The 19673-nt window shown below is 44.9% G+C and overlaps 1 protein-coding gene across 1 annotated transcript in view; it reads left to right on the forward strand.

Moving 5' to 3' along the window:
• Nucleotides 1–2330: 2330 nt before the first annotated feature.
• LOC130117232 (gap junction delta-2 protein-like) overlaps nt 2331–19673 on the forward strand; it is a 30524-nt gene continuing 13181 nt past the window's right edge. The window contains exon 1 of the mRNA XM_056285426.1: nt 2331–2401. Within this exon, the coding sequence (XP_056141401.1) occupies nt 2331–2401 (71 nt within the window). The remainder of the gene's footprint in view (nt 2402–19673) is intronic.

Consider the following 19673-nt stretch of genomic DNA (forward strand, 5'->3'; position numbering starts at 1 on the left):
GACAGAAGGTGAGAGAGTGCAGGAAGAGGGGGAGAAAGGGAAACAACAACAAAAACAACAACAGCAACAACACAGTGAGGGTGAGAAGTGGGTTGGTGAGAGAGGAGTAGGTGTGCGCTGTCAAGTGGGGTGGAGAGTGGGAGGAGAAGAGATGCGGCGGTGGGGTGGGGGGATGGGGTGGAGCACAGCAGTGATTCTCCCGTAGTCCTCTTTGTAGATGCATGGGCTGAATGATTTCTGAGAGAATGGGAAGTGAGCAAGAAAGAGAGAGAGAGGGGAGAGAAAACCATTTGAACTGTGTATTGATGAATGAGAGGCAATGCCACAGAGTACTGAGAACACTTGCTGAGCCTCCAGACTGAAACAAATGATTGCAGAAATGAGGAGGGTAGGGAGGGAGGGCTGGTATTCTGAGTCCCTCCTCTCCGTAGAACATCAGGAGGAAACAGAGGGAGACATTCTTGCAAACATGAGTAAAGCAGTGATCAGGGTAGCAATTCCAGGGTATCAGGGTAGCAATCCCTCTTTCCAGAGGGAAAGAGGGTGTGTGTGTGTTTGTGTGTGTGTGTGTGTGTGTGTGTGTGTGTGTGTGAGAGAGAGAGAGAGAGAGAGAGAGAGAGAGAGAGAGAGAGAGAGAGAGAGAGAGAGAGAGAGAGAGAGAGAGAGAGAGAGAGAGAGAGAGAGAGAGAGAGAGAGAGAGAGAGAGAGAGAGAGAATGAGAGAGGGTCGTGGTAGTGGTAGTTGGGGGTAGGGGGTGAGAGCAGATCTGAGTGGGGGGGAGTGTTGCATGCTTACAGAGCGTGACAGAGATGGAGCAATTGCATGAGTGAGCGAGAGAGAACGAGAGAGAGAGAGAGAACGAGAGAGAGAACGAGAGGGGGAAAGCACAAAGCAGAGGGAGGACCAGAGACTGAGACCCAATGAGATATAGGTATTTGGCGAGACTGAGCGCTGCACAAACACGTGAGAAAAAGGGGGAAGGAGGAAAAGCCGAGGGAAGAGAAGCAAAGCCGGGGAGAAAAGGGAGAGTGGGAGAAAGAGAGACTCAGAGGTGAGAAGAAGAAGAAGATGATGATGGAGCCCAGAAATAGGTTTCCCTGGATAGCTTCTCATCCCCGCCGTTCATGGCAGACATGACTGCGGGCGGTGGACTGTGCTGAAATTAGCCGAGGGGGGGCGGGGGGGCGACAATACAGGAGAGCAGGTCTGCAGCACAGGCTGCCTCGGTTCAGCCTCACTGGATGCAGCAAGGCAGCTGATTTATTACTGAGGGACTGGATAGCGGTGTGTTTCAGCGAGCGTGTGTAGATGTGTGTGTGTGTCTGAGGGGTTTTTTTTACGATCCCTCAAAGTGCTGGGAGCCATAGGAGCAACCGTCTCCGCAATCTTACAATGACATTCAGTAGATAAGACAGCGTGCCGCGGGAGCTCTGCGTGCTGGTGCTGCTCTGCGCTCCTCTGTATGAAATGGCAGAGTAGGAATTAGAGCTGTGAGAGTCAGTCATTGAGGGCAAGTGTGCGCGCAAGTGTGTGAGTGCATGCATGTGTGTGTGTGAATAATATCCCTGCTGCTGTGCTAAGGTGAGGAGGAGGAGGAGGAGGATCAACTAGATGCGGTGTGTGTTTCGGGCAAGAGCAGCAGCGAGGGTGCAGCAAAGGTAGAAGATTTATACAATGCAAGGACGAGTGCTGAGCAGCATCAATGGCAGGGAGTGCATCTGAGGTACGAGGAGTGCCCCAGGGGTAGGGTGGGGGACGCGGAGAGACAGGGGACGTAGATAAGAAGAGGAAAACGAGGAGGTGGAGGGAGAAGAGAGAGAAGACGGAACAAGGGGAGGAAGAGAGGGGAGAGAGAGAGAGAGCGAGAGAGAGAGAGAGAGATGATCATGGTTGTCACACAGTGAGCTATAACATATGCTATAGCGCAGAGCAGAGAGTGGTGCGGCAGGGGGAGGACAGTATCTCTGCACTGGGGAGGGGAGTAAAGGGGAGCAGGAGAGAGTGAAAGAGGGGGGCAGTGGTGGCGGCGTGGCACTCAGCGTAGCACCTCTCCTCTGCCAGGAAGACGTGCGGTCAGGCCTGAAAGAAGGAAGACGCATACACATACTCGAGCATTACACTGACCAGCAGCCAGGTCAACGAGTAGAGGTCAAAGCAGTTGGCGCGGGAGGGGGGTTGGCCCGATAGGTACACCCTCCCTGGGCCGCCATCCTTGAGAAGAGAGGCCGATCCTAAAGGAGAGGAAGGAGAGAGGTGTGGTGGACGAAAGGGGACAAATTCCCTGAAACCCATTTTCCCCTGGAAGCTCCTCCATCCATCTCTCCGTCACCATGGGCGAGTGGACCATTTTAGAGCGGCTGCTTGAGGCTGCTGTCCAGCAGCATTCGACTATGATTGGCAGGTAAGACACGCACCACTTTTTCCCGACTTTTTTTTTTCCAATCTCCCTGTCTTCCTCTCCTGTGATTGTGTGGTGTGGATGGTTTGACGAGCTGTCCTCACGCTTACATGCACATTATGATGTGCTGCATGTTAACACAGTTGATGGCATCCCCAGGGATGCCCCCTCTACTCTTACCTTCTCCCATAGGCCGTCCTGTTCCCTCCTGCTGTCCTTTCTTCAACACTTTACACTCCTCTCTGTGCTCCCTATCCCCCATACTGCCCACCAGTCATTAGATAAGGGATAAACCAATTGCACACAATCAATAGCAGGCTTTACTGAGCATTATGGTTAATTCAGCAAAACTCCTGTGTTGATACTACCCAATAGCCTAGCTATTGATAGATAGAGCTTGACACAACTGGTCACAGACCAATGGGACAGGAGGAGGAGAGGGGCGTAGGAGTGAGAGGAGAGCAGAGGTGCGGAGGATGAAAAGATGAAGAGGAAGCAGGTGTGGAACGAAGAGTTGAAGAGGGTTGAGATGGCAATAAACACTATCTGAACTGGACAGAACATGGAAGCGCAAGCTCCTTTTCAATCTCTTTTTGCCAAACATGTTCACATATTAGAATGCGAATCAAAGTGTAAACAAAAGTAATTCACTTTGCCCTCGTGTGTGTGTGTGTGTGTGTGTGTGTGTGTGTGTGTGTGTGTGTGTGTGTGTGTGTGTGTGTGTGTGTGTGTGTGTGTGTGTGTGTGTGTGTGTGTGTGTGTACTGCTGGTGGCAGGGAGGGATATATAAGGAGATTCTAGCTTGATTGGCATTGGAGAAATGTATTGTTGACATGCATCGATACCTGGAGAAATTGAAAACCCCAGAAATATCTGGGGTGTAAAATGGGATTACTCATATTCAAAGGTGCACTTTTCCAGCCATTACACACAATCCAAGCGCTGCACTGGAAAGCCAACACTCCATCCTTATGCGGTCATACAGGGTCAGTGTGGTCTCGTCTGTGAAACATGCAGATGCACAGATGCACTAATGAGGAGGTTACGCTTCAGAAAAAAAAACAAAAGCCAGACAGAATTTAGCTGCAGTGTTCAGTGTAAGAATAGAAACCACGGTGCTATGTGCTCATTAACACTGACCACAGGTAGTCTCTGGCAAGGGCGAGGCCTGACCTTCTCTCCCCTCCAAAATGTTTTGTTGTGAAACCCAGTCTCTATGTGTGTTGCACTCGGATGGGTGCAAGGAAGATGGAATGGTGGTCAAGGCTTTCACTGACTTCAACTAGGAAAACAATATGAAGCAATATGTTTATTTTAACATGATGTACTGCATAAGGATGACCAGTTATATGGAATTATGACAAAATCTCTTTAAGATCACTTAATTGCAACCATACAGAGAACTGTATTGGGTGCCTGCTTCGCTAAGAGGATTATACATGACTGAATACCTACACAAACGCATGTCTTTCACGTTTACTGTACTGCACGTTATGATCAGCAGAGGCGGGCCTAAACACAGACAGACAATGGAATTAAGTAATGTAAAAGGGGCTTATTATAGAAATAAAGGGGAGGGGGCATCTGGATAGCATAGCGGTCTATTTCGTTGCCTACCCATACTGGAATCGCTGGATCGAATCCCCGTGATACCTCCAGCTTGGTCAGGCGTCCCTATAGACACAATTGGCTGTGTCTGCGGGTGGGAAGCTGGATATGGGCATGTGTCCTGTTCGCTGCACTGGCGCCCTCTCTGGTCGGTCGGGGCCCCTGTTCAGGGGGGGGATAGCATTATCCTCCCACGCGCTACGTCCCCCTGGCGAAACTCACCATCAGGTGAAAAAGAAGTGGCTGGTGACTCCACATGTATCAGAGGAGACATGCGGTAGTCTGCAGCCCTCCCTAGATCAGCAGAGGGGGTGGAGCAGCGACTGGGACGGCTCAGAGAGAAGGGTGATTGGCCAGATACAATTGGGAAGAAAAAGAATAAAATAAAATAAAATAGAAAATAAAGGGGAATGAGGATGGCAGACAAGGCAGAAAGTTGAGAGGCGATGGCGGATGGCAAATCTGAGCTGAGCAGGACAGACGGACAAGGGAGTGAGCATGGCAGGCTGAGGCTAAGCGAGCAGACAAGGTAGGCAAGCAAGCGGGCTTGAGAATAGTGATCCACAGTGGTTGAAACAATGATCTGGTGATGAGTGGATGGAAAGCTGGGAGTAGATATACTGTTGAGTAAATGAATTGATGGAAGGCAGGTGAACAGACTGGGCGGGTAAGGTGAATGAGCCATGAATCAGGAGGGAGCCTGAGAGTGCTAGGGAAGAAAACCATGCCCATAACACACACACACACACACACACACACACACACACACACACACACACACAGAGGAGAAAACAGGAGACACCGGGGCAAAGGGAAACAAGGGAAACAATTGGAGGCATGGCCGGGGCTGTGACAGTCTCCCCTCAACAAGAGCCTCCAGACAGACCACTGGGCTTGTCAGGGTGGTCTCAATGGAAGCTTTGGATGAGGGAGAGGTCCAAGATGAGTTGGCGGCTTTTCAAGGTGTGTTCCCCTGGGCCATAACCCTCCCAGTCCACCAGATAATGGTACCCATGGCCTTGGTGGTGTACGTCAAACAGCCGCCAGACAGTGTAGACGTCGATGATCCAGGTGGGTGGAGGGGGAATGGCCAGAGGGCAAAATGGACTGATAGAAACTGGTTTCAAATGGGAGACATGGAAGGTGGGATGAATTTTCATGGAGGGGGGCAACTTGAGTTTAATGGCGGAGGGATTGATGATACAATCTATTTCATAACGTCTAATGCAATGAGGTATTTATTTTCTGGATTCAGTCTGCAACAGGTTGTCTTTGGAAGAAAGCCAAACTTCCTGGCCTAGTGGGTAGTTGGGTGCTGGAGTTTGGTGACGTTCAGCAATTCCATGATTGCGGTTGGCTGAGCAGAGTGTGCATCCTTCCACATCTTGCAACAGTGGCAAAGTTGGGCCTGGACCGAGGGTACAGCGATTTCATCCTGAGCAGGAAACAAGAGGTGGTTGATAACCCAGAGAATATTCAAAGGGTGACATGCCTGTGGCTACACTGGGCAAGGAATTGTAAGCATACTCAATCCAGTGAAGATCATTACTCCAGGAGAAGGGGTTCTGGGCTGTGACACAATGGAGTGCAGCTCAGGTCCTGGTTCGCCTGCTCCATCTGTCCATGATCTGAGGATGGTAACCTGATGAGAGACTCAAAGATGCTCAAACAGCCTAACAGAATGCCTTTCATACCCGATATATGAATTGAGGTCCACGGTCAGGACGATGTCAAATAGGATCCTGTGGAGTTGGACAACATTGTGGACCAGAAGGTCTGCTGCTTCAGAGGCTGTGGAAAGCTTGGGTGGGGACATGAAATGTACAGCTTTGGAAAATCTGTCGACAATGGTGAATATGACAGTGTTACCTAAAGATGGTGGAAGTCCAGTAACAAAGTCAAGGCCAATGTGGCTCCATGGTTGACTTGGGACTGAAACGGGATGGAGTAGGCTGATGGGTGGCTGGTGAGATGATTTACTGTGTGCACACATTGCAAGCGAGCACAAAGGCATGGGTGTCAGCGTCCATGGAAGGCCACCAGAAATGCCGTTTCAGAAGGGACAAGCATGAGTTGCTACCAGGATGACAGGCGAACCAGGAAGTGTGAACCCATTGAAGGGCCTGTGAGTGGACAGAACCTGGCTTAAAAAGAGAGTTATCAGATCATTTCCTGGGTCAGGTTGAGTCTTTTGGACCTCCTTGATCAGAGATTCAATTTCCCAGGTCTCTGCGGCCACCATGCATGATGAGGGAAGGATGGCATCTGGTTTGGATGGATTGTTGCTGGGGACAAACTGTTGGGAGAGAGTATCAGGCTTGATGTTTCTGGAACCAGATTAGTAAGTGAGAGTGAAATTAAATTGTCTGAAAAATAGTGCCCGACAAGCTTGATGTGAATTAAATTGTTTGGCATTCTGGATGTACGCGAGATTCTTGTGGTCTGTCCAAATGATGACTGGGTATTCTACTCCCTCCAGCCAGTGTCTCCATTACTCCATGGTGAGCTTGACTGTGAGCAGTTCCCTGTTCCTAACATCATAGTTCCACTCAGCAGGGAACAATTGGTGGAAGACGAATGCACAGGGGTGGAGTTTCTGGTCAGAAGCTGAGCACTGGGAAAGAACAGCTCCAACCACTGTATCAGAAGCATCAACCTCCATGATGAACTAATGTGAAGGGACTGGTTGGACAAGAACAGATGCTGAAGTAAAGCATCTCATTAGCTCAGTGAAGGCAGCATCAAACTCAGGGGTCCAGAAAAAGGGGGTAGCTGAAGAGATGAGTTGGATAAGAGGTGCGGCCACACAGCTGCAGTCTCTAATGAACCTTATATACAGTGGTACTTGAAAGTTTGTGAACCCTTTAGAATTTTCTATATTTCTGCATAAATATGACCTAAAACATCATCAGATTTTCACACAAGTGCTAAAAGTAGATATAAAGAACCCAATTAAACAAATGAGACAAAAATATTATACTTGGTCATTTATTTGTTGAGGGAAATCATCCAATATTACATAACTGTGAGTGGCAAAAGTATGTGAACCTCTAGGATTAGCATTTAATTTGGAGGTGAAATTAGACTCAGGTGTTTTCAATCAATGGGATGACAATCAGTTGTGAGTGGGTGCCCTGTTCTATGTAAAGAACAGGGATCTATCAAAGTCTGATTGTCACAACACATGTTTGTGGAAGTGTATCATGGCAAGAACAAAGGAGATTTATGAGGACCTCAGAAAAAGCGTTATTGATGCTCATTGGGTGGAAAAGGTTACAAAACAATCTTTAAAGAGTTTGGACTCCACCGATCCACAGTCAGACAGCTTGTGTACAAATGGAGGAAATTCAAGACCATTGTTACTCTCCCCAGGAGTAATTGACTATCAAAGATCACTTCAAGAGCAAGGCGTGTAATAGTCGGCCAGGTCACAAAGGAACCTAGGGTAACTTCTAAGCAACTAAAGGCCTCTCTCATACTGGCTAATGTTCATGAGTCCACCATCAGGAGAACACTGAACAACAGTGGTGTGCATGGCAGGGTTGCAAGAAGAAAGCCACTGCTCTCCAAAAAGAACATTGCTGCCTGTCTGCAGTTTGCTAAAAATCATGTGGACAAGCCAGACGGCTATTGGAAAAAGTTTTATGGACGGATGATGCAAAAATAGAACATTTTGGTTTAAATGAGAAGTGCTATGTTTAGAGAAAGGAAAGCACTGCATTCCAGCATAAGAACCTTATCCCATCTGTGAAACATGGTGGTGGTAGTATCATGGTTTGGGCCTGTTTTTCTACATCTGGGCCAGGACGGCTTGCCATCATTGATGGAACAATGAATTCTGAATTATACCAGCGAATTCTTAAATGTCCGGACTTTTGCCCGTGAACTGAATCTCAAGAGAACCTGGGTCATGCAGCAAGACAATGACCCTAAGCACACAAGTCGTTCTACCAAAGAATGGTTAAAGAAGAATAAAGTTAATGTTTTGGAATGGCCAAGTCAAAGTCATCATGACCTTAATCCAATCAAAATGTTGTAGAAGGTCTTGAAATGAGCCATTCATGTGAGGAAACCCACCAACATCCCAGAGTTGAATCTGTTGTGTACGGAGGAATGGGCTGAAATTCCTCTAAGCCAATGTGCAGGACTGATCAACAGTTACCAGAAACATTTAGTTACAGTTATTGCTGCACAAGGGGGGGGGGTCAAAGGTTCATATACTTTTGCCACTCACAGATATGTAACATTGGATCATTTTCCTTAATAAATAAATGACCAAGTATAATGTTTTTGTCTCGTTTGTTTAATTGGGTTGTATTCACCTACTTTTAGGACTTGTGTGAAAATCTGATGATGTTTTAGGTTATATTTATGCAGAAATATAGAAAATTCTAAAGGGTTCACAAACTTTCAAGCTCCACTGTAAATGTTAGCAAAGCCCAGAAACTGCTGGAGCTGTTTCAGGGATGTGGGTATGGGCCACTCTGCCACTGCCTGAATCTTTCCAGGATCCACATTCACCTGCCCACTCTCAATGATGTATCATCCAAACCCAACAGAGTTTATATGGAATTAATATTTCTCAGCTTTGATGAACAATTTGTTCTCCATTAGTCTTTGGAGAAGTTGCCTTACATTCTGGATATGTTCCTCGATGTTCTGGGAGAAGATAATGATATCATTGAGATAACCAGAAACTGATTCAGAAAAGGATGAAGGATGTCAATAACAAGAGCCTGGAAGACAGCTGGGGTGTTGGTTAATTTGAAAGGCATGACTAAATACTCAAGTGGCCAAGAGGTGTATAGAAGGCAGTTTTCCATTCATCTTCTTCCTTGAGTCGGACCAGGTAGTAGCATTTCTGTGGTTGAGTTTGGAGAATATGGTAGCTCCTTGGAGTGATTCAAGAGCAGAATGAATCAGAGGAAGACATTTTTTGTTTTTAACTTATGTTATTTAAACCACGGTAGTTAATGCAGGGGCACAATGAATGGTCTTTTTTGGTGACAAAGAAAAAACCTGCACCAACAGGGGAAGATGATGGCCTTATGATACTGGGGGCTAGGGAGTCGTAGATGTAAGTCTCCATTGCCTCTCTCTCAGGGCCAAACAGATTGAACAAGTGGCTGGAAGGCAAGGGAGGTCCTGGGAGTAGATCAATAAATCATAAGGGTGATGTGGGGGCAAAGAGAGAGCTCGTTGCTAACTTGAAACTTCTCCAAGGCCATGGTAAACAGAGGGAATGGTTGACAGGTCTGGGAATTCAGTGTCCAATGGTAGAGCAGTGGCCTCTGCTGGGGCTAGGGCAGATTTCAGTCAAGATGAATGACAAAAGAGCTCCAGCTCTGCAATTTAGTGGTAGACCAATCGATGTGGGGATTATGTAGTTTTAACCAGGGTTGCCCAAGGACCAAGGGGGTATGAGGGGAGGGGATGATGTGGAACTGAGAGAGGATGAGGTGCAGGGGCTCAGTAACGTGAGTAACTTGATAGAGGAGCTTTCCATAGAGGGCATGGCCATCAAGGGGAACGTCGAGTGGAAGAATGGATATGCAGGCTTGGGAAACAAGGTTGGCGCCAAGGAAATTTTCATCAGCTTTGGAGCCCACCAAGCCACACAACGGAGGAGACTGTTGGTTCCACATAAGCATGGTGTTGACCTGCATTCTGGACTGGGAAACTGGAGGGGAGGTGGTTTGGCTCACCAGAATCCCTGCTCTCACTGGTGAGCCTCCTCTTTTGGCTGAAGGGGGCAGGAGGTTTTCATCCTCTGGAGGCATTCAGCCAGTGAGAGGCAGACTCTACCTAGTTGCATAGGTTCCTCAGCTAGGGAGAGGAGGACAGGAGAACCAGGAAGTGCACAGAGGGTTGAGGAAGGACCAGGGCTAGTTCACTCGAGAGTTGGAGGAGACGAGCGAGAGATGGGTAAAGATGGAGGATGGCTAGCTTTCTTTCTACTGTGCTCATGAAATAGATGATTATCCAACCTTATCTCTAGGGAGATTAAAGTGTCTAAGTTGCCTGAGTCAACTCTAGCAACTAATTCATCTTTGACTGAATCGCATAGCCCATTGAGAAACACCCCTTGAAGTGAGATATCATTCCAACCAGAATCTGCAGCTATGGTTCTACACTCATCTGAATATTCAGGTACACTGCTGGAATCCTGATGCAGAAACAGGAGGCATTTGATAGTGTTCCTACCATTAACAGGGTGGTCAAAAACTTTTCTCATTTCAGAGACAAAGCTAAGGTAAAAGGAGCTAACAGGTGACAGGTGACTGGCTATCCCACATAGCTGATGCCCAGGTTAAAGCATTCCCCCTAAGTAACCCGATAATATAAGCTATTTTTGCCTTATTGGTTATGTAGGTAGAGGGTTGTTGCTCGGACACTAGGGAGCACTGGATCAGAATAGGCCTGCACATCCCCAAGTCTCCAGCGTAGCACTCCGGTGCTGGGTTGTGAGGTTCTCTGGGCTGGAGAGCTAGCTCTGCTGAAGGTTGTACTGGAGCAGGGGGGCTAGCCAAGGCTTCAGGAGCTGGAGAGGAAAGATGTGTGGAAATCTGGCTAACTTGATACCCAGTCTGGGCTGAGAGTGACTTGAAAGCTTCCAAGACATCACGAAGGGCCTGTTTGTGTTGTCCCACAAGGTGCTCTGAGTGGTGAGAGCTTGGCGGAAGTGGTCTGAGTCTGCTGGGTCCATGCTGGCCAGATTGTTCTGTTATGATTAGGGTAACCAGATTTTCAAAATCCCAAAATGGGACCCTAAAAAGCATACCGCACATTTGTGCACACGCACGCGCATATGCACGTGCTCACAAGCTTGTCTGTCTCGCTGGACATGATGGGGGATGGATGTTGAAAACCGGGACATTTTACTATTTTGCAGATATTTGTTGGGACTCGGGACACCCAGCTTGAAACTGGGACAATCTCAGATAAACCAGGGCATCTGGTCACCCTAGTTATGATCAGTAGAGGTGGACCCAAATGCAGACACAGACAACGTAATTAAGTAATGTAAAAGAGGTTCATTGTAGAAATAAAGGGGAATGAGGATGGCAGGCAAGGCAGAAAGTAGAAAGGCAATGGCAGATGGCAGAGCTGGACTGAGCGGAATGGCGGATGGCAAAGCTGAGCTGAGCAGAACAGACGGGCAAGGGAGTGAGTGTGGTAGGCTGAGGATAAGCGAGCAGGCAAGGCAGGCAGGTAGGCAGGCAGGCAGGCAGGGGGCTGGAGAGTAGTGATCCTCAGTGGTTGAAACAATGATCTGGTGATGAGTGGATGGAAAACCAGCTAAACTGTTGCAATGATGAGTTGCTGGAAGGCAGGTGTGCAGACCTGGCATGTAAGGTGAATGAGCTACGAATCAGGGGGAAGCCGGAGAGTGCCAGGGTAGAAAGCCACGCCCAGACACACACACAGGGGTAAACAGGAGACGTTGGGGAAAATGGAAACACATAGAAACACAAGGCAAACGACTGGAGGCACAGCTGGGGCGGTGACACTGCACTTTGAATTCAGCCTTGTCAGCTGAATTCATAAAAAAATAATTGTTGAGGGATTTAATGAATGAAAGCCAATGATGATTCATCAGAGGCGAAGAAACAACTCTCGATTTAGCTGCTGCCTCTTTCAGAGAGCATAATGAATGTTCTCTAAAAGCATCCTCTTATCTTTTATTTCAGCTGAAGGTGGATCTACATTTCAAAAGGCCAGACCAGAATGGCTACCAAAATGTAATTTGGCAAATGCTCCACTTAAATCTGATGTTTTTATATCTTCTCTTAGTCTCATGGGAAAGTGCACTTCATCACTTATTAGCTGTTCTTTAAACAAACAACCTCCAAAATAGCATGCCTTAATGTTAGTTTGTTTGTTAATTTCTTGATATGATCATTATTGTTAAATTGATCAGAAAAAAATCCAGTTGTCCCTCCACATAGGAAGTGAATTCAGTAATGCCCATGGGACATTTGCTTGTTTTACAGTATGTGCTGCTGTGCTCAATATTGCTCTGTAACGGATATCTGCATGTTTTGGCTTCTGTCAGATTGCATTTGTCCTACAAGGTTTTCTAGCTGACCCCAAGGAATAAGATGTAATGGATAGCTCTGCAATCAGCAAACCCAATCTAACTTTGCTTATCTGCTACTCCTAGTGCCAAGAAAACTCTGGACTCACAAACATGTGTTCACTATGTAAAGTGCCTATGTTCCTGGTTTTGATCTGTGTCTCGAGTTTTTGTGTGTGAGTGCCTGTGATTGGGAGGCTGAGGGGGGCGCTCCATTACAAGAGACTTTCGGTTGGCGTTGAGGGATGTCTATGATATCCTGCCCTCACTGCAAATAAGCTGCCTCCTAAAGCTAGTGAGCTAAAATAGAAAGAGCATCGCTATCTCAAAGGGCAGCTAGCAAACATCGTAAACATATAAGACTGACTGAAATTATACTTGTCAATAAATTAATCTCAACCCCTCCCCTAACTGGTAAGGTTATTTTTGTAGCTTGTATTACTCTCAGGCTCTACGTGTTAGTGAGCCGACTGTAGACTTTAAAGTCTCCAACTTGTCCAAATTTGACTCCCTCTTAATCAAACAAATTAATGAATTGTGTTTGCCCTGTTGCTACTGTTACTGTTAATTCACACACAAGGGTCACCTCATCTGTGAGTCAAGGGTAGTCTGGTGCAAGGCAAAGCATGTTAATAGTACAAGGCATTTGGTAGTAGTCAATGCTAGGAAGGAGGAAAAAAAGCACCAATAAGGCCAATGAACAACCAGCTGTCCAACTTCATGAAGGTTTCTGTCATCATCCTCTATTAATGAAGAATGTGACTCACCAAAAAAAAAAAAGAGTATCCCGATTCCATGCTCCTTACAAATATCCCGAAAAATTGGAAAACAGCCATGGGAATGAGATTCGACCCTACAGGATGTGGGGTCAAGAAAAAACGGCTATAAATATATATGACCCTGCTTTGGAAAGCGTTTTCTGCATTGAATGACTTAGTTTAACACCTGAAAATAGAAAGTATATTTTCTTGATGTAGAGAGTGATGTCTAGATCAGTGCCCCTTGTTTAAACACAACAAACTGTCCTACACCATTATCTGTTTTGTCACATGCAGTAAATCAGATATATTTATATTCATTGCGATGTATATGATACACATATACGATTAAAATCTAAGATACACACAACCTTGATACTCTCAAGGAGGGTCAGATGGACACACAACTCCTATTCTAATAATGATAAATCAGGAGTAGCTATTTTTTTTATTTGCAGCTTTTGATATTCATGAATATCAATATAGCAAATTGCCCACTAATATTAAACCGACTACCAGACAACTGAGAAGTCTTTCTTATTCTGGCCTAAACACAAATCATCACCCAAACTGTCCGCTCTGGCTTCTAGAGTTAGACGTGAAAGACGTGGGGCCATTCACCTGGTAAGTGTTGATACGCTTGCTTATTATGATTTTATGGATCTTCAGTCTTATGACCCAAAGAGGTTGTTCCCCCCATGAGATGTTGCTTTCATTTCCTGTAGAGATCACAGGGTATAAATGTAAACGATGCTTTTCAGCAGCAGCACACACCACAGTCTTTGACTGTTTCAAAATTAAGTGTGGCTTTATCAAGGTTTTCTAAGCTATATTAAAGACACTGGCCATGGATCACACACACACACACACACACACACACACACACACACACACACACACACACACACACACACACACACACACACACACACACACACACACACACACACACAGAAGCACCTGTAGCCTCCTGTAAAAAAAAAAAAAAAAAAAACCAAAAAAAACAAATAAATAAATTCAAACGTCAGTGCATTCTGCCATGACAGCTCAAAGCCCGGGGCATGCAGTGCTAAATCAGAGTTACACATCTTGCAGGTAGGAAGAAAGAAACAAAGGGAGTCTTGTTGATGCATCTATTTCTACACTGCAGTGCTGTAGTGAGCTCAGCGCCAGAGACAAGTAGAGTGAGAAAAAAACCCCAGATATAATGGAGGACTAGAGTGATCCTGGAAAGATAGAAAAGTATGCAAGGGCAGAAAGGAGGAAATAGGGATGCAGAGGAAGAGGCAGAGAGAAGGGGTTCAAAGTAATGACATGGAGACATAAGGAGTCATAGAGAATAAAGAGGCTCTGGGCTAGTAGCGCAGGGCATCATTACGACCAGCAGCACTGAGGATCGGAGCCATAGCTCATTCCTCTGTAGCCACAACCTGACCCCTGTGCTGAGAAATCAGTCTGTGTATGCCTTATCGGATGCCTGTCTGCTCTCACTGCACAGACAGACACATCACACACACACACACACACACACATACACACACACACAGTAAAAAACACGGTATGTGTTCTTGTGTGTTGATAATGCATTATAATAATGCATAAACATTGTGCATGTGCAACATCTGTAATATATTTACAGACCTAGACAAAAAAAAAGAAGCTTTTGCTCCACATTCGTTTCAGTGGAGAATTTTGAGAGAAATTACATGAAATATTCACCACCTCTGTAAATACACAGCTTTGGCTGAATGAACACCGTCTCTAATAAGCACCACATCCTCCAAGGCTTTCATGGAATTATTAACAGGTTCAGTGTAACATGTTGCCTTCAATCAAAGTGAAAATTTAAATTGCAAATTTGCAAAATGGGAACACGCAATTTTAGATTTTAACAGTTAATTATGTAAAGAAATAAAAAAACAACAAAAACAAGAACAAAAAAAATTGCCATTGCTGATAACAAAATATTTGAACAAGTGTCAGATGGAAAATTCAAATTTCATTTCACTCTGTGTGTTTGCAGTCAAAGTAATATATGTATATATATAATCCAGTGAGTCAAGTATTATTAAGTATTATTATTAAGGATTATTTTGCTCCTTATTTGTTGAGCACTTTTCCTACCATTGACTGTTTCTTTTAACAAAGTTATATGTTATATTGTTTCCCAACATGTAGCTAATGTAATATCACTAATCTTGGATAGAGCTATTGTTAATTAGCAACTGATGAGGTTAACAGCTAAAATATATATATATTAAATTGTAGTTTAGGGCTTGAGTCACCATTTGCAAAACATTAAGTGAAACTTTTAAAAGAAAGTATTGGGTAGGTGCTATATGAAATTCTACCTGAATCCTGAGCTCTGTCCTTCAGCACTGTCCAAATCAGCAGCACAACAAAGCAAACAAGGCAAACACAGTGGATACACATCACATTTCCTGACATCTGCCATTTCTGAACACTCACAGTAAATACTGTTTCTAAAATTTCTACATAGTTTTCTGAGGACTATGAGTGCAAGCCAAGTAATTTTTTGATTAATTTTTTTTTGAGATACTTCAGTGATCCCTGTGGGGAAATTCCTCTCTGCATTTAACCCATCCTAGCTGTGTAGCTAGGAGCAGTGGGCAGCCGCTGTGCAGCACCGGGGGACCAACTCCAGTTCATCTTGCCATGCCTCGGTCAGGGGCACAGACAGGAGTACAAACCCTAACATGCATGTCTTTTTGATGGTGGGGGAAATCGGAGCATCCGGAAAAAACCACCGCAGACACTGGGAGAAAATGCAAACTCCACACAGAGAACGACCTGGGATGACCCCAAGGTTGGACAACCCCGGGGTTCAAACCCAGCACCTTCTTGCTGTGAGGCGACAGTGCTAACCACTGCGTCACCATGCCATTTGGGGTGTGGGACAGCATACAACAACAAAAACAATCCATCTGGCCCCAGTTCCCTGTTTTTGAAAGCCAAACTTTGGGGACTTGGGGGCCCATGATTAATTTACTTTGTTTCATTTACCACCATGCAACAGCCCCTGCCAATAAATTACTAGTTACATTATGCTTCGGGAGAGATGAACTAAAACACATAACACCATTAAATAAGGAATTGTAAAGTTTGATCAAAGAAAAACTCTAGCATGTCCTGCTAGCCCATATGATTGGCAAGTACAAGACAGCAGGCACACTGAAAGTACCCCACTTGAGATTGCTATGTATCTTTTACAACCCCCCCACCCCCTTTTGCCTCACTTAAGACAGGTCAATGTTTCATTGCTGGATCAACCCAAAAACTGTACTATGGGCCCTTACCAACCCAACCAATTGTACATTGTGCATGTACTGCATCCCCTTCAAGTACCCACCAAGTACAATACGCACAGCAGACTACACATGGGCATGTCAGAGTGACTATCAAAAAGGCATGAGAGGAAATAGCAGAACCAGTTGGGTACATGTACAGGATGACAGACAGCTTCGGTAAAGGCTGGAGTAAATGGGGCAACCATCTGATAAGAACTTGGCATAGCCTATCAACAAATATGAGATAAAACGGAATTAGGCACAGCAAGCCAGTATGCATCATGTTATGTCAAACTAGGCATCACTAATAAAGTATAGTTATATAGGCATATGAATTCTTTAATTTGACATTCATCAATCTAGACATTCAAATGCAAAAAATGACTGAAAATACTTGCACTGGCAGGGGCACTTTCAGGAGTAAAACCAATGTAGAATAAACAGGGCACATTACATGCTTGAATGGTGCATATTGCCAAACAAACTTGCATTTAATCAAATTATCATAAACCAGTTGACACATGGCCTAGGGATGCATCGAATCCAAGATTTAGTTTCTATTTGGATTCTGCTGAATATTCTCATCTTTGAAGGGGTTTGGATTCAGCCGAACCTTATACCATTGTATCTACCGAATCAAACCCTATGCACCTCGACATAATGAGAGTGGATGCAAGTGATGATGGAAAGCTGTTTGCATTTGGCTGTTCAGTAGTATATCCAGACAGTAAAAATGGAAGTTGCAAACACACAAAAAAAAGAAGTATTGTGTGCATTTACATTAAACACAAGAGGATGGCCTTCTGGTTGTGGCAACAAGTCTAGATCCCAGATATAGGGCAAAATTTTGGGTGAACAAAACACAACAGCGTCGATCAAAGTTACTTGTGTAGGACGCTGTTGTCCGTTTGTGTGACTCAGCTCAAAATGCGAATGCCAGTACATCAGTTGAACAGCCTGAAGAACAAGACCTGGCAGTTGCCAGCAAGCAATACTGTTCAGGAATCTGGAGCAGCTGGGACAAATCGTACTGCACAGCTCAGAAACAGCCACATCAGATGCAGCGCTTTATTTAGTGAATTTCTAATTTCCCAGACAGAGGATCCACTTCAGTGGTGGGAAGTACACTGTGACCGCTTTCCATTGCTTGCATGCTTGCAAAAACAGCAACCTGTGCCCACCCCGACCTCTGTGCCAAGTGAGAGACTGTTCAGTACCGCTGGCCACATTCACTCCAACAGTCACAACCGACTGTCACCATTAGATATGGACCGTCTCATTATCCTAAAAGAAAACCCTCATTTCATGTGTTAGGCTTTTGAGATGTGACAAATTTCTCATTGGAAAAAAATTTCAGTTAATGTTTTTGTATGAATGAAGAAAGCATGTATCCTGCAGTTAATGATGACTTTACTGAGACATTATGGTGTTTCTGAGTGTAAGTATTCAGCTGTTTTTTGTGAGTAAATGCAAAATCCTAGCAAAAGTTATAGGTAGCCCACTCTTTTTTATTATAATTAAAAATGATGACTGCAATAAACGTTTATCTGGGATTATTTATTCTACGGTTGCTCTTGGTGTTTACTGCATTTATGTCTACATAACTGAAATGAGTGGGATTCAGTATTCGGTTTTGGATTCAGCCAAATTTTAAGTGTTGGATTCGGAATTCAGCTGAACCCTAAAAATAAAGATTCGGTGCATCCCTAACATGGCCAACCTGAGGCCTTTGGGGCCCGTGAAGGTCCGGGGCCCTGGGGTAGTAGCCTACTTTGTCTGGTTGGTAACACAGCCTTGGAAAATATCCAAAAGAAAGAATGAGCTTACTCTGAAAAAGGGTACCCTGCTTTTCCCAAAAATAATTCAAGATGGATTATTGCCCTATTTCCCTTCAGCAGCTGTCCCTGAACTGTCTTGTTCATTGCCTTTTGTAAAGAGAGCCAGGGATAACAGTCTGATCTCTGGTTTGGGGGAAAAAAAAAAAACCCATAACTAAATTCCTGGTTAAAAGGAATTGATATTTTCCTTGAAAATTTACCACTTTAAAATTCTAGCGTCAGCCCTTTTTGCAAGTATCCCTGGTGAGGCTGTTAATATATTGTGTTTTATAGCAAGCCAATAAACGACATAGTTCATCCTGCAGAGCCTTCTGAGTGGCACACAACAAACATCTTACTGCTGACACAGACAACTGTGCACAAAAATAAATAAATACGTATATACATACACACACATATATACATACATATATACATACATACATGCATATATATATATATACATACACACACACACATATATATATATATATATATATATATATATATATATATAAAAAGCAGAATTGATGAAGCCATTGTTCTTATGAGATGCAGTTCGGGTTATTTTCTTATTTAGCTGTGACCAGAAACAGTGCTGGCAGATAGTGGATGTACCTGCGCAAGACAACATTGCTAAATCGTCCCACTTTGGACGAGAAACTGTAAAGTGCATGTTGACGGAAGTGATAATCCCTCATTTTACTGTACGGGAAGGGGCTTAGCCAGGTCCATACCATTTTTCCCTGCCTCTTTTGAGGCGCCGTTGCCACGTGTGCAGTAATCCCCGGTGTCCAATGGTATTGATTTAACTGCTGGAGCGGGAATGTTGCTGTTGAAGTCGACCTCCCCTCTCAAGCAGCACGTGTTGTTATTCATAGAGAACGGATGTGTTTGATACCATTAACGCATGGCACACGCTGTTTGTGTTTTTTCCCCCAAAATGCTAACAATCCCTTTAGTTTGCGAAAAGGTTCACAGAAGATATGGTAAAAATAAAAAAGCTGTTCGGGTAGCGTAGCGGTCTATTCCGTTACCTACCAACACCGGGATCACGGGTCGAATCCCCGTGTTACCTCCGGCTTGGTCTGGCGTACCTACAGACAGAATTGGTCATGTCTGGGTGGGAAGCCGGATGTGAGTATGTGTCCTGGTCACTGCACTAGCGTTTCCCCTGGCCGGTTGGGGGTTGGGGTTGGGTTTGGGATAGCGCGATATTCCCACGCGCTACATCCCTGTCAGGTGAAAAGAAGCGGCTGGCGACTCCACATGTATCGAAGGAGGCGTGTGGTAGTCTGCAGCCTCCCCGGATCGGCAGAGCGGGTGGAGCAGCGAGCGGGACGGCTCAGAAGAGTGGGGTAATTGGCCGGATACAAATGGGGAGAAAAAGGGGGCAATAAATAAATAAAATAAATGAATAAATAAAAAAGTTGGTTAGTGTTTAAAGTTATGATTCTGTCAATTGTCTTTATCACAATGCAACTGACAGTGTTACTCAACCGCATTTTTTGAGCCCTTAGTTGTTGATGACGAAGGTGTTTTATCTGCTGGTTAGCTACTACAACATCGTCAAACTTGCCGCTACCTGTCATTTTTCCTGGGACAATCCTACTCAACAGTGACCATTAAACTGAGCAACTATAAAAGGGTTCATGCTTCGGACATTTGTGGATTTGGTTTTATTCTAAATATGCCAGCGATACAACA

The sequence above is a fragment of the Lampris incognitus genome, chromosome 8 (assembly GCF_029633865.1).
Source record: "Lampris incognitus isolate fLamInc1 chromosome 8, fLamInc1.hap2, whole genome shotgun sequence".
NCBI lineage: Eukaryota > Metazoa > Chordata > Actinopteri > Lampriformes > Lampridae > Lampris > Lampris incognitus.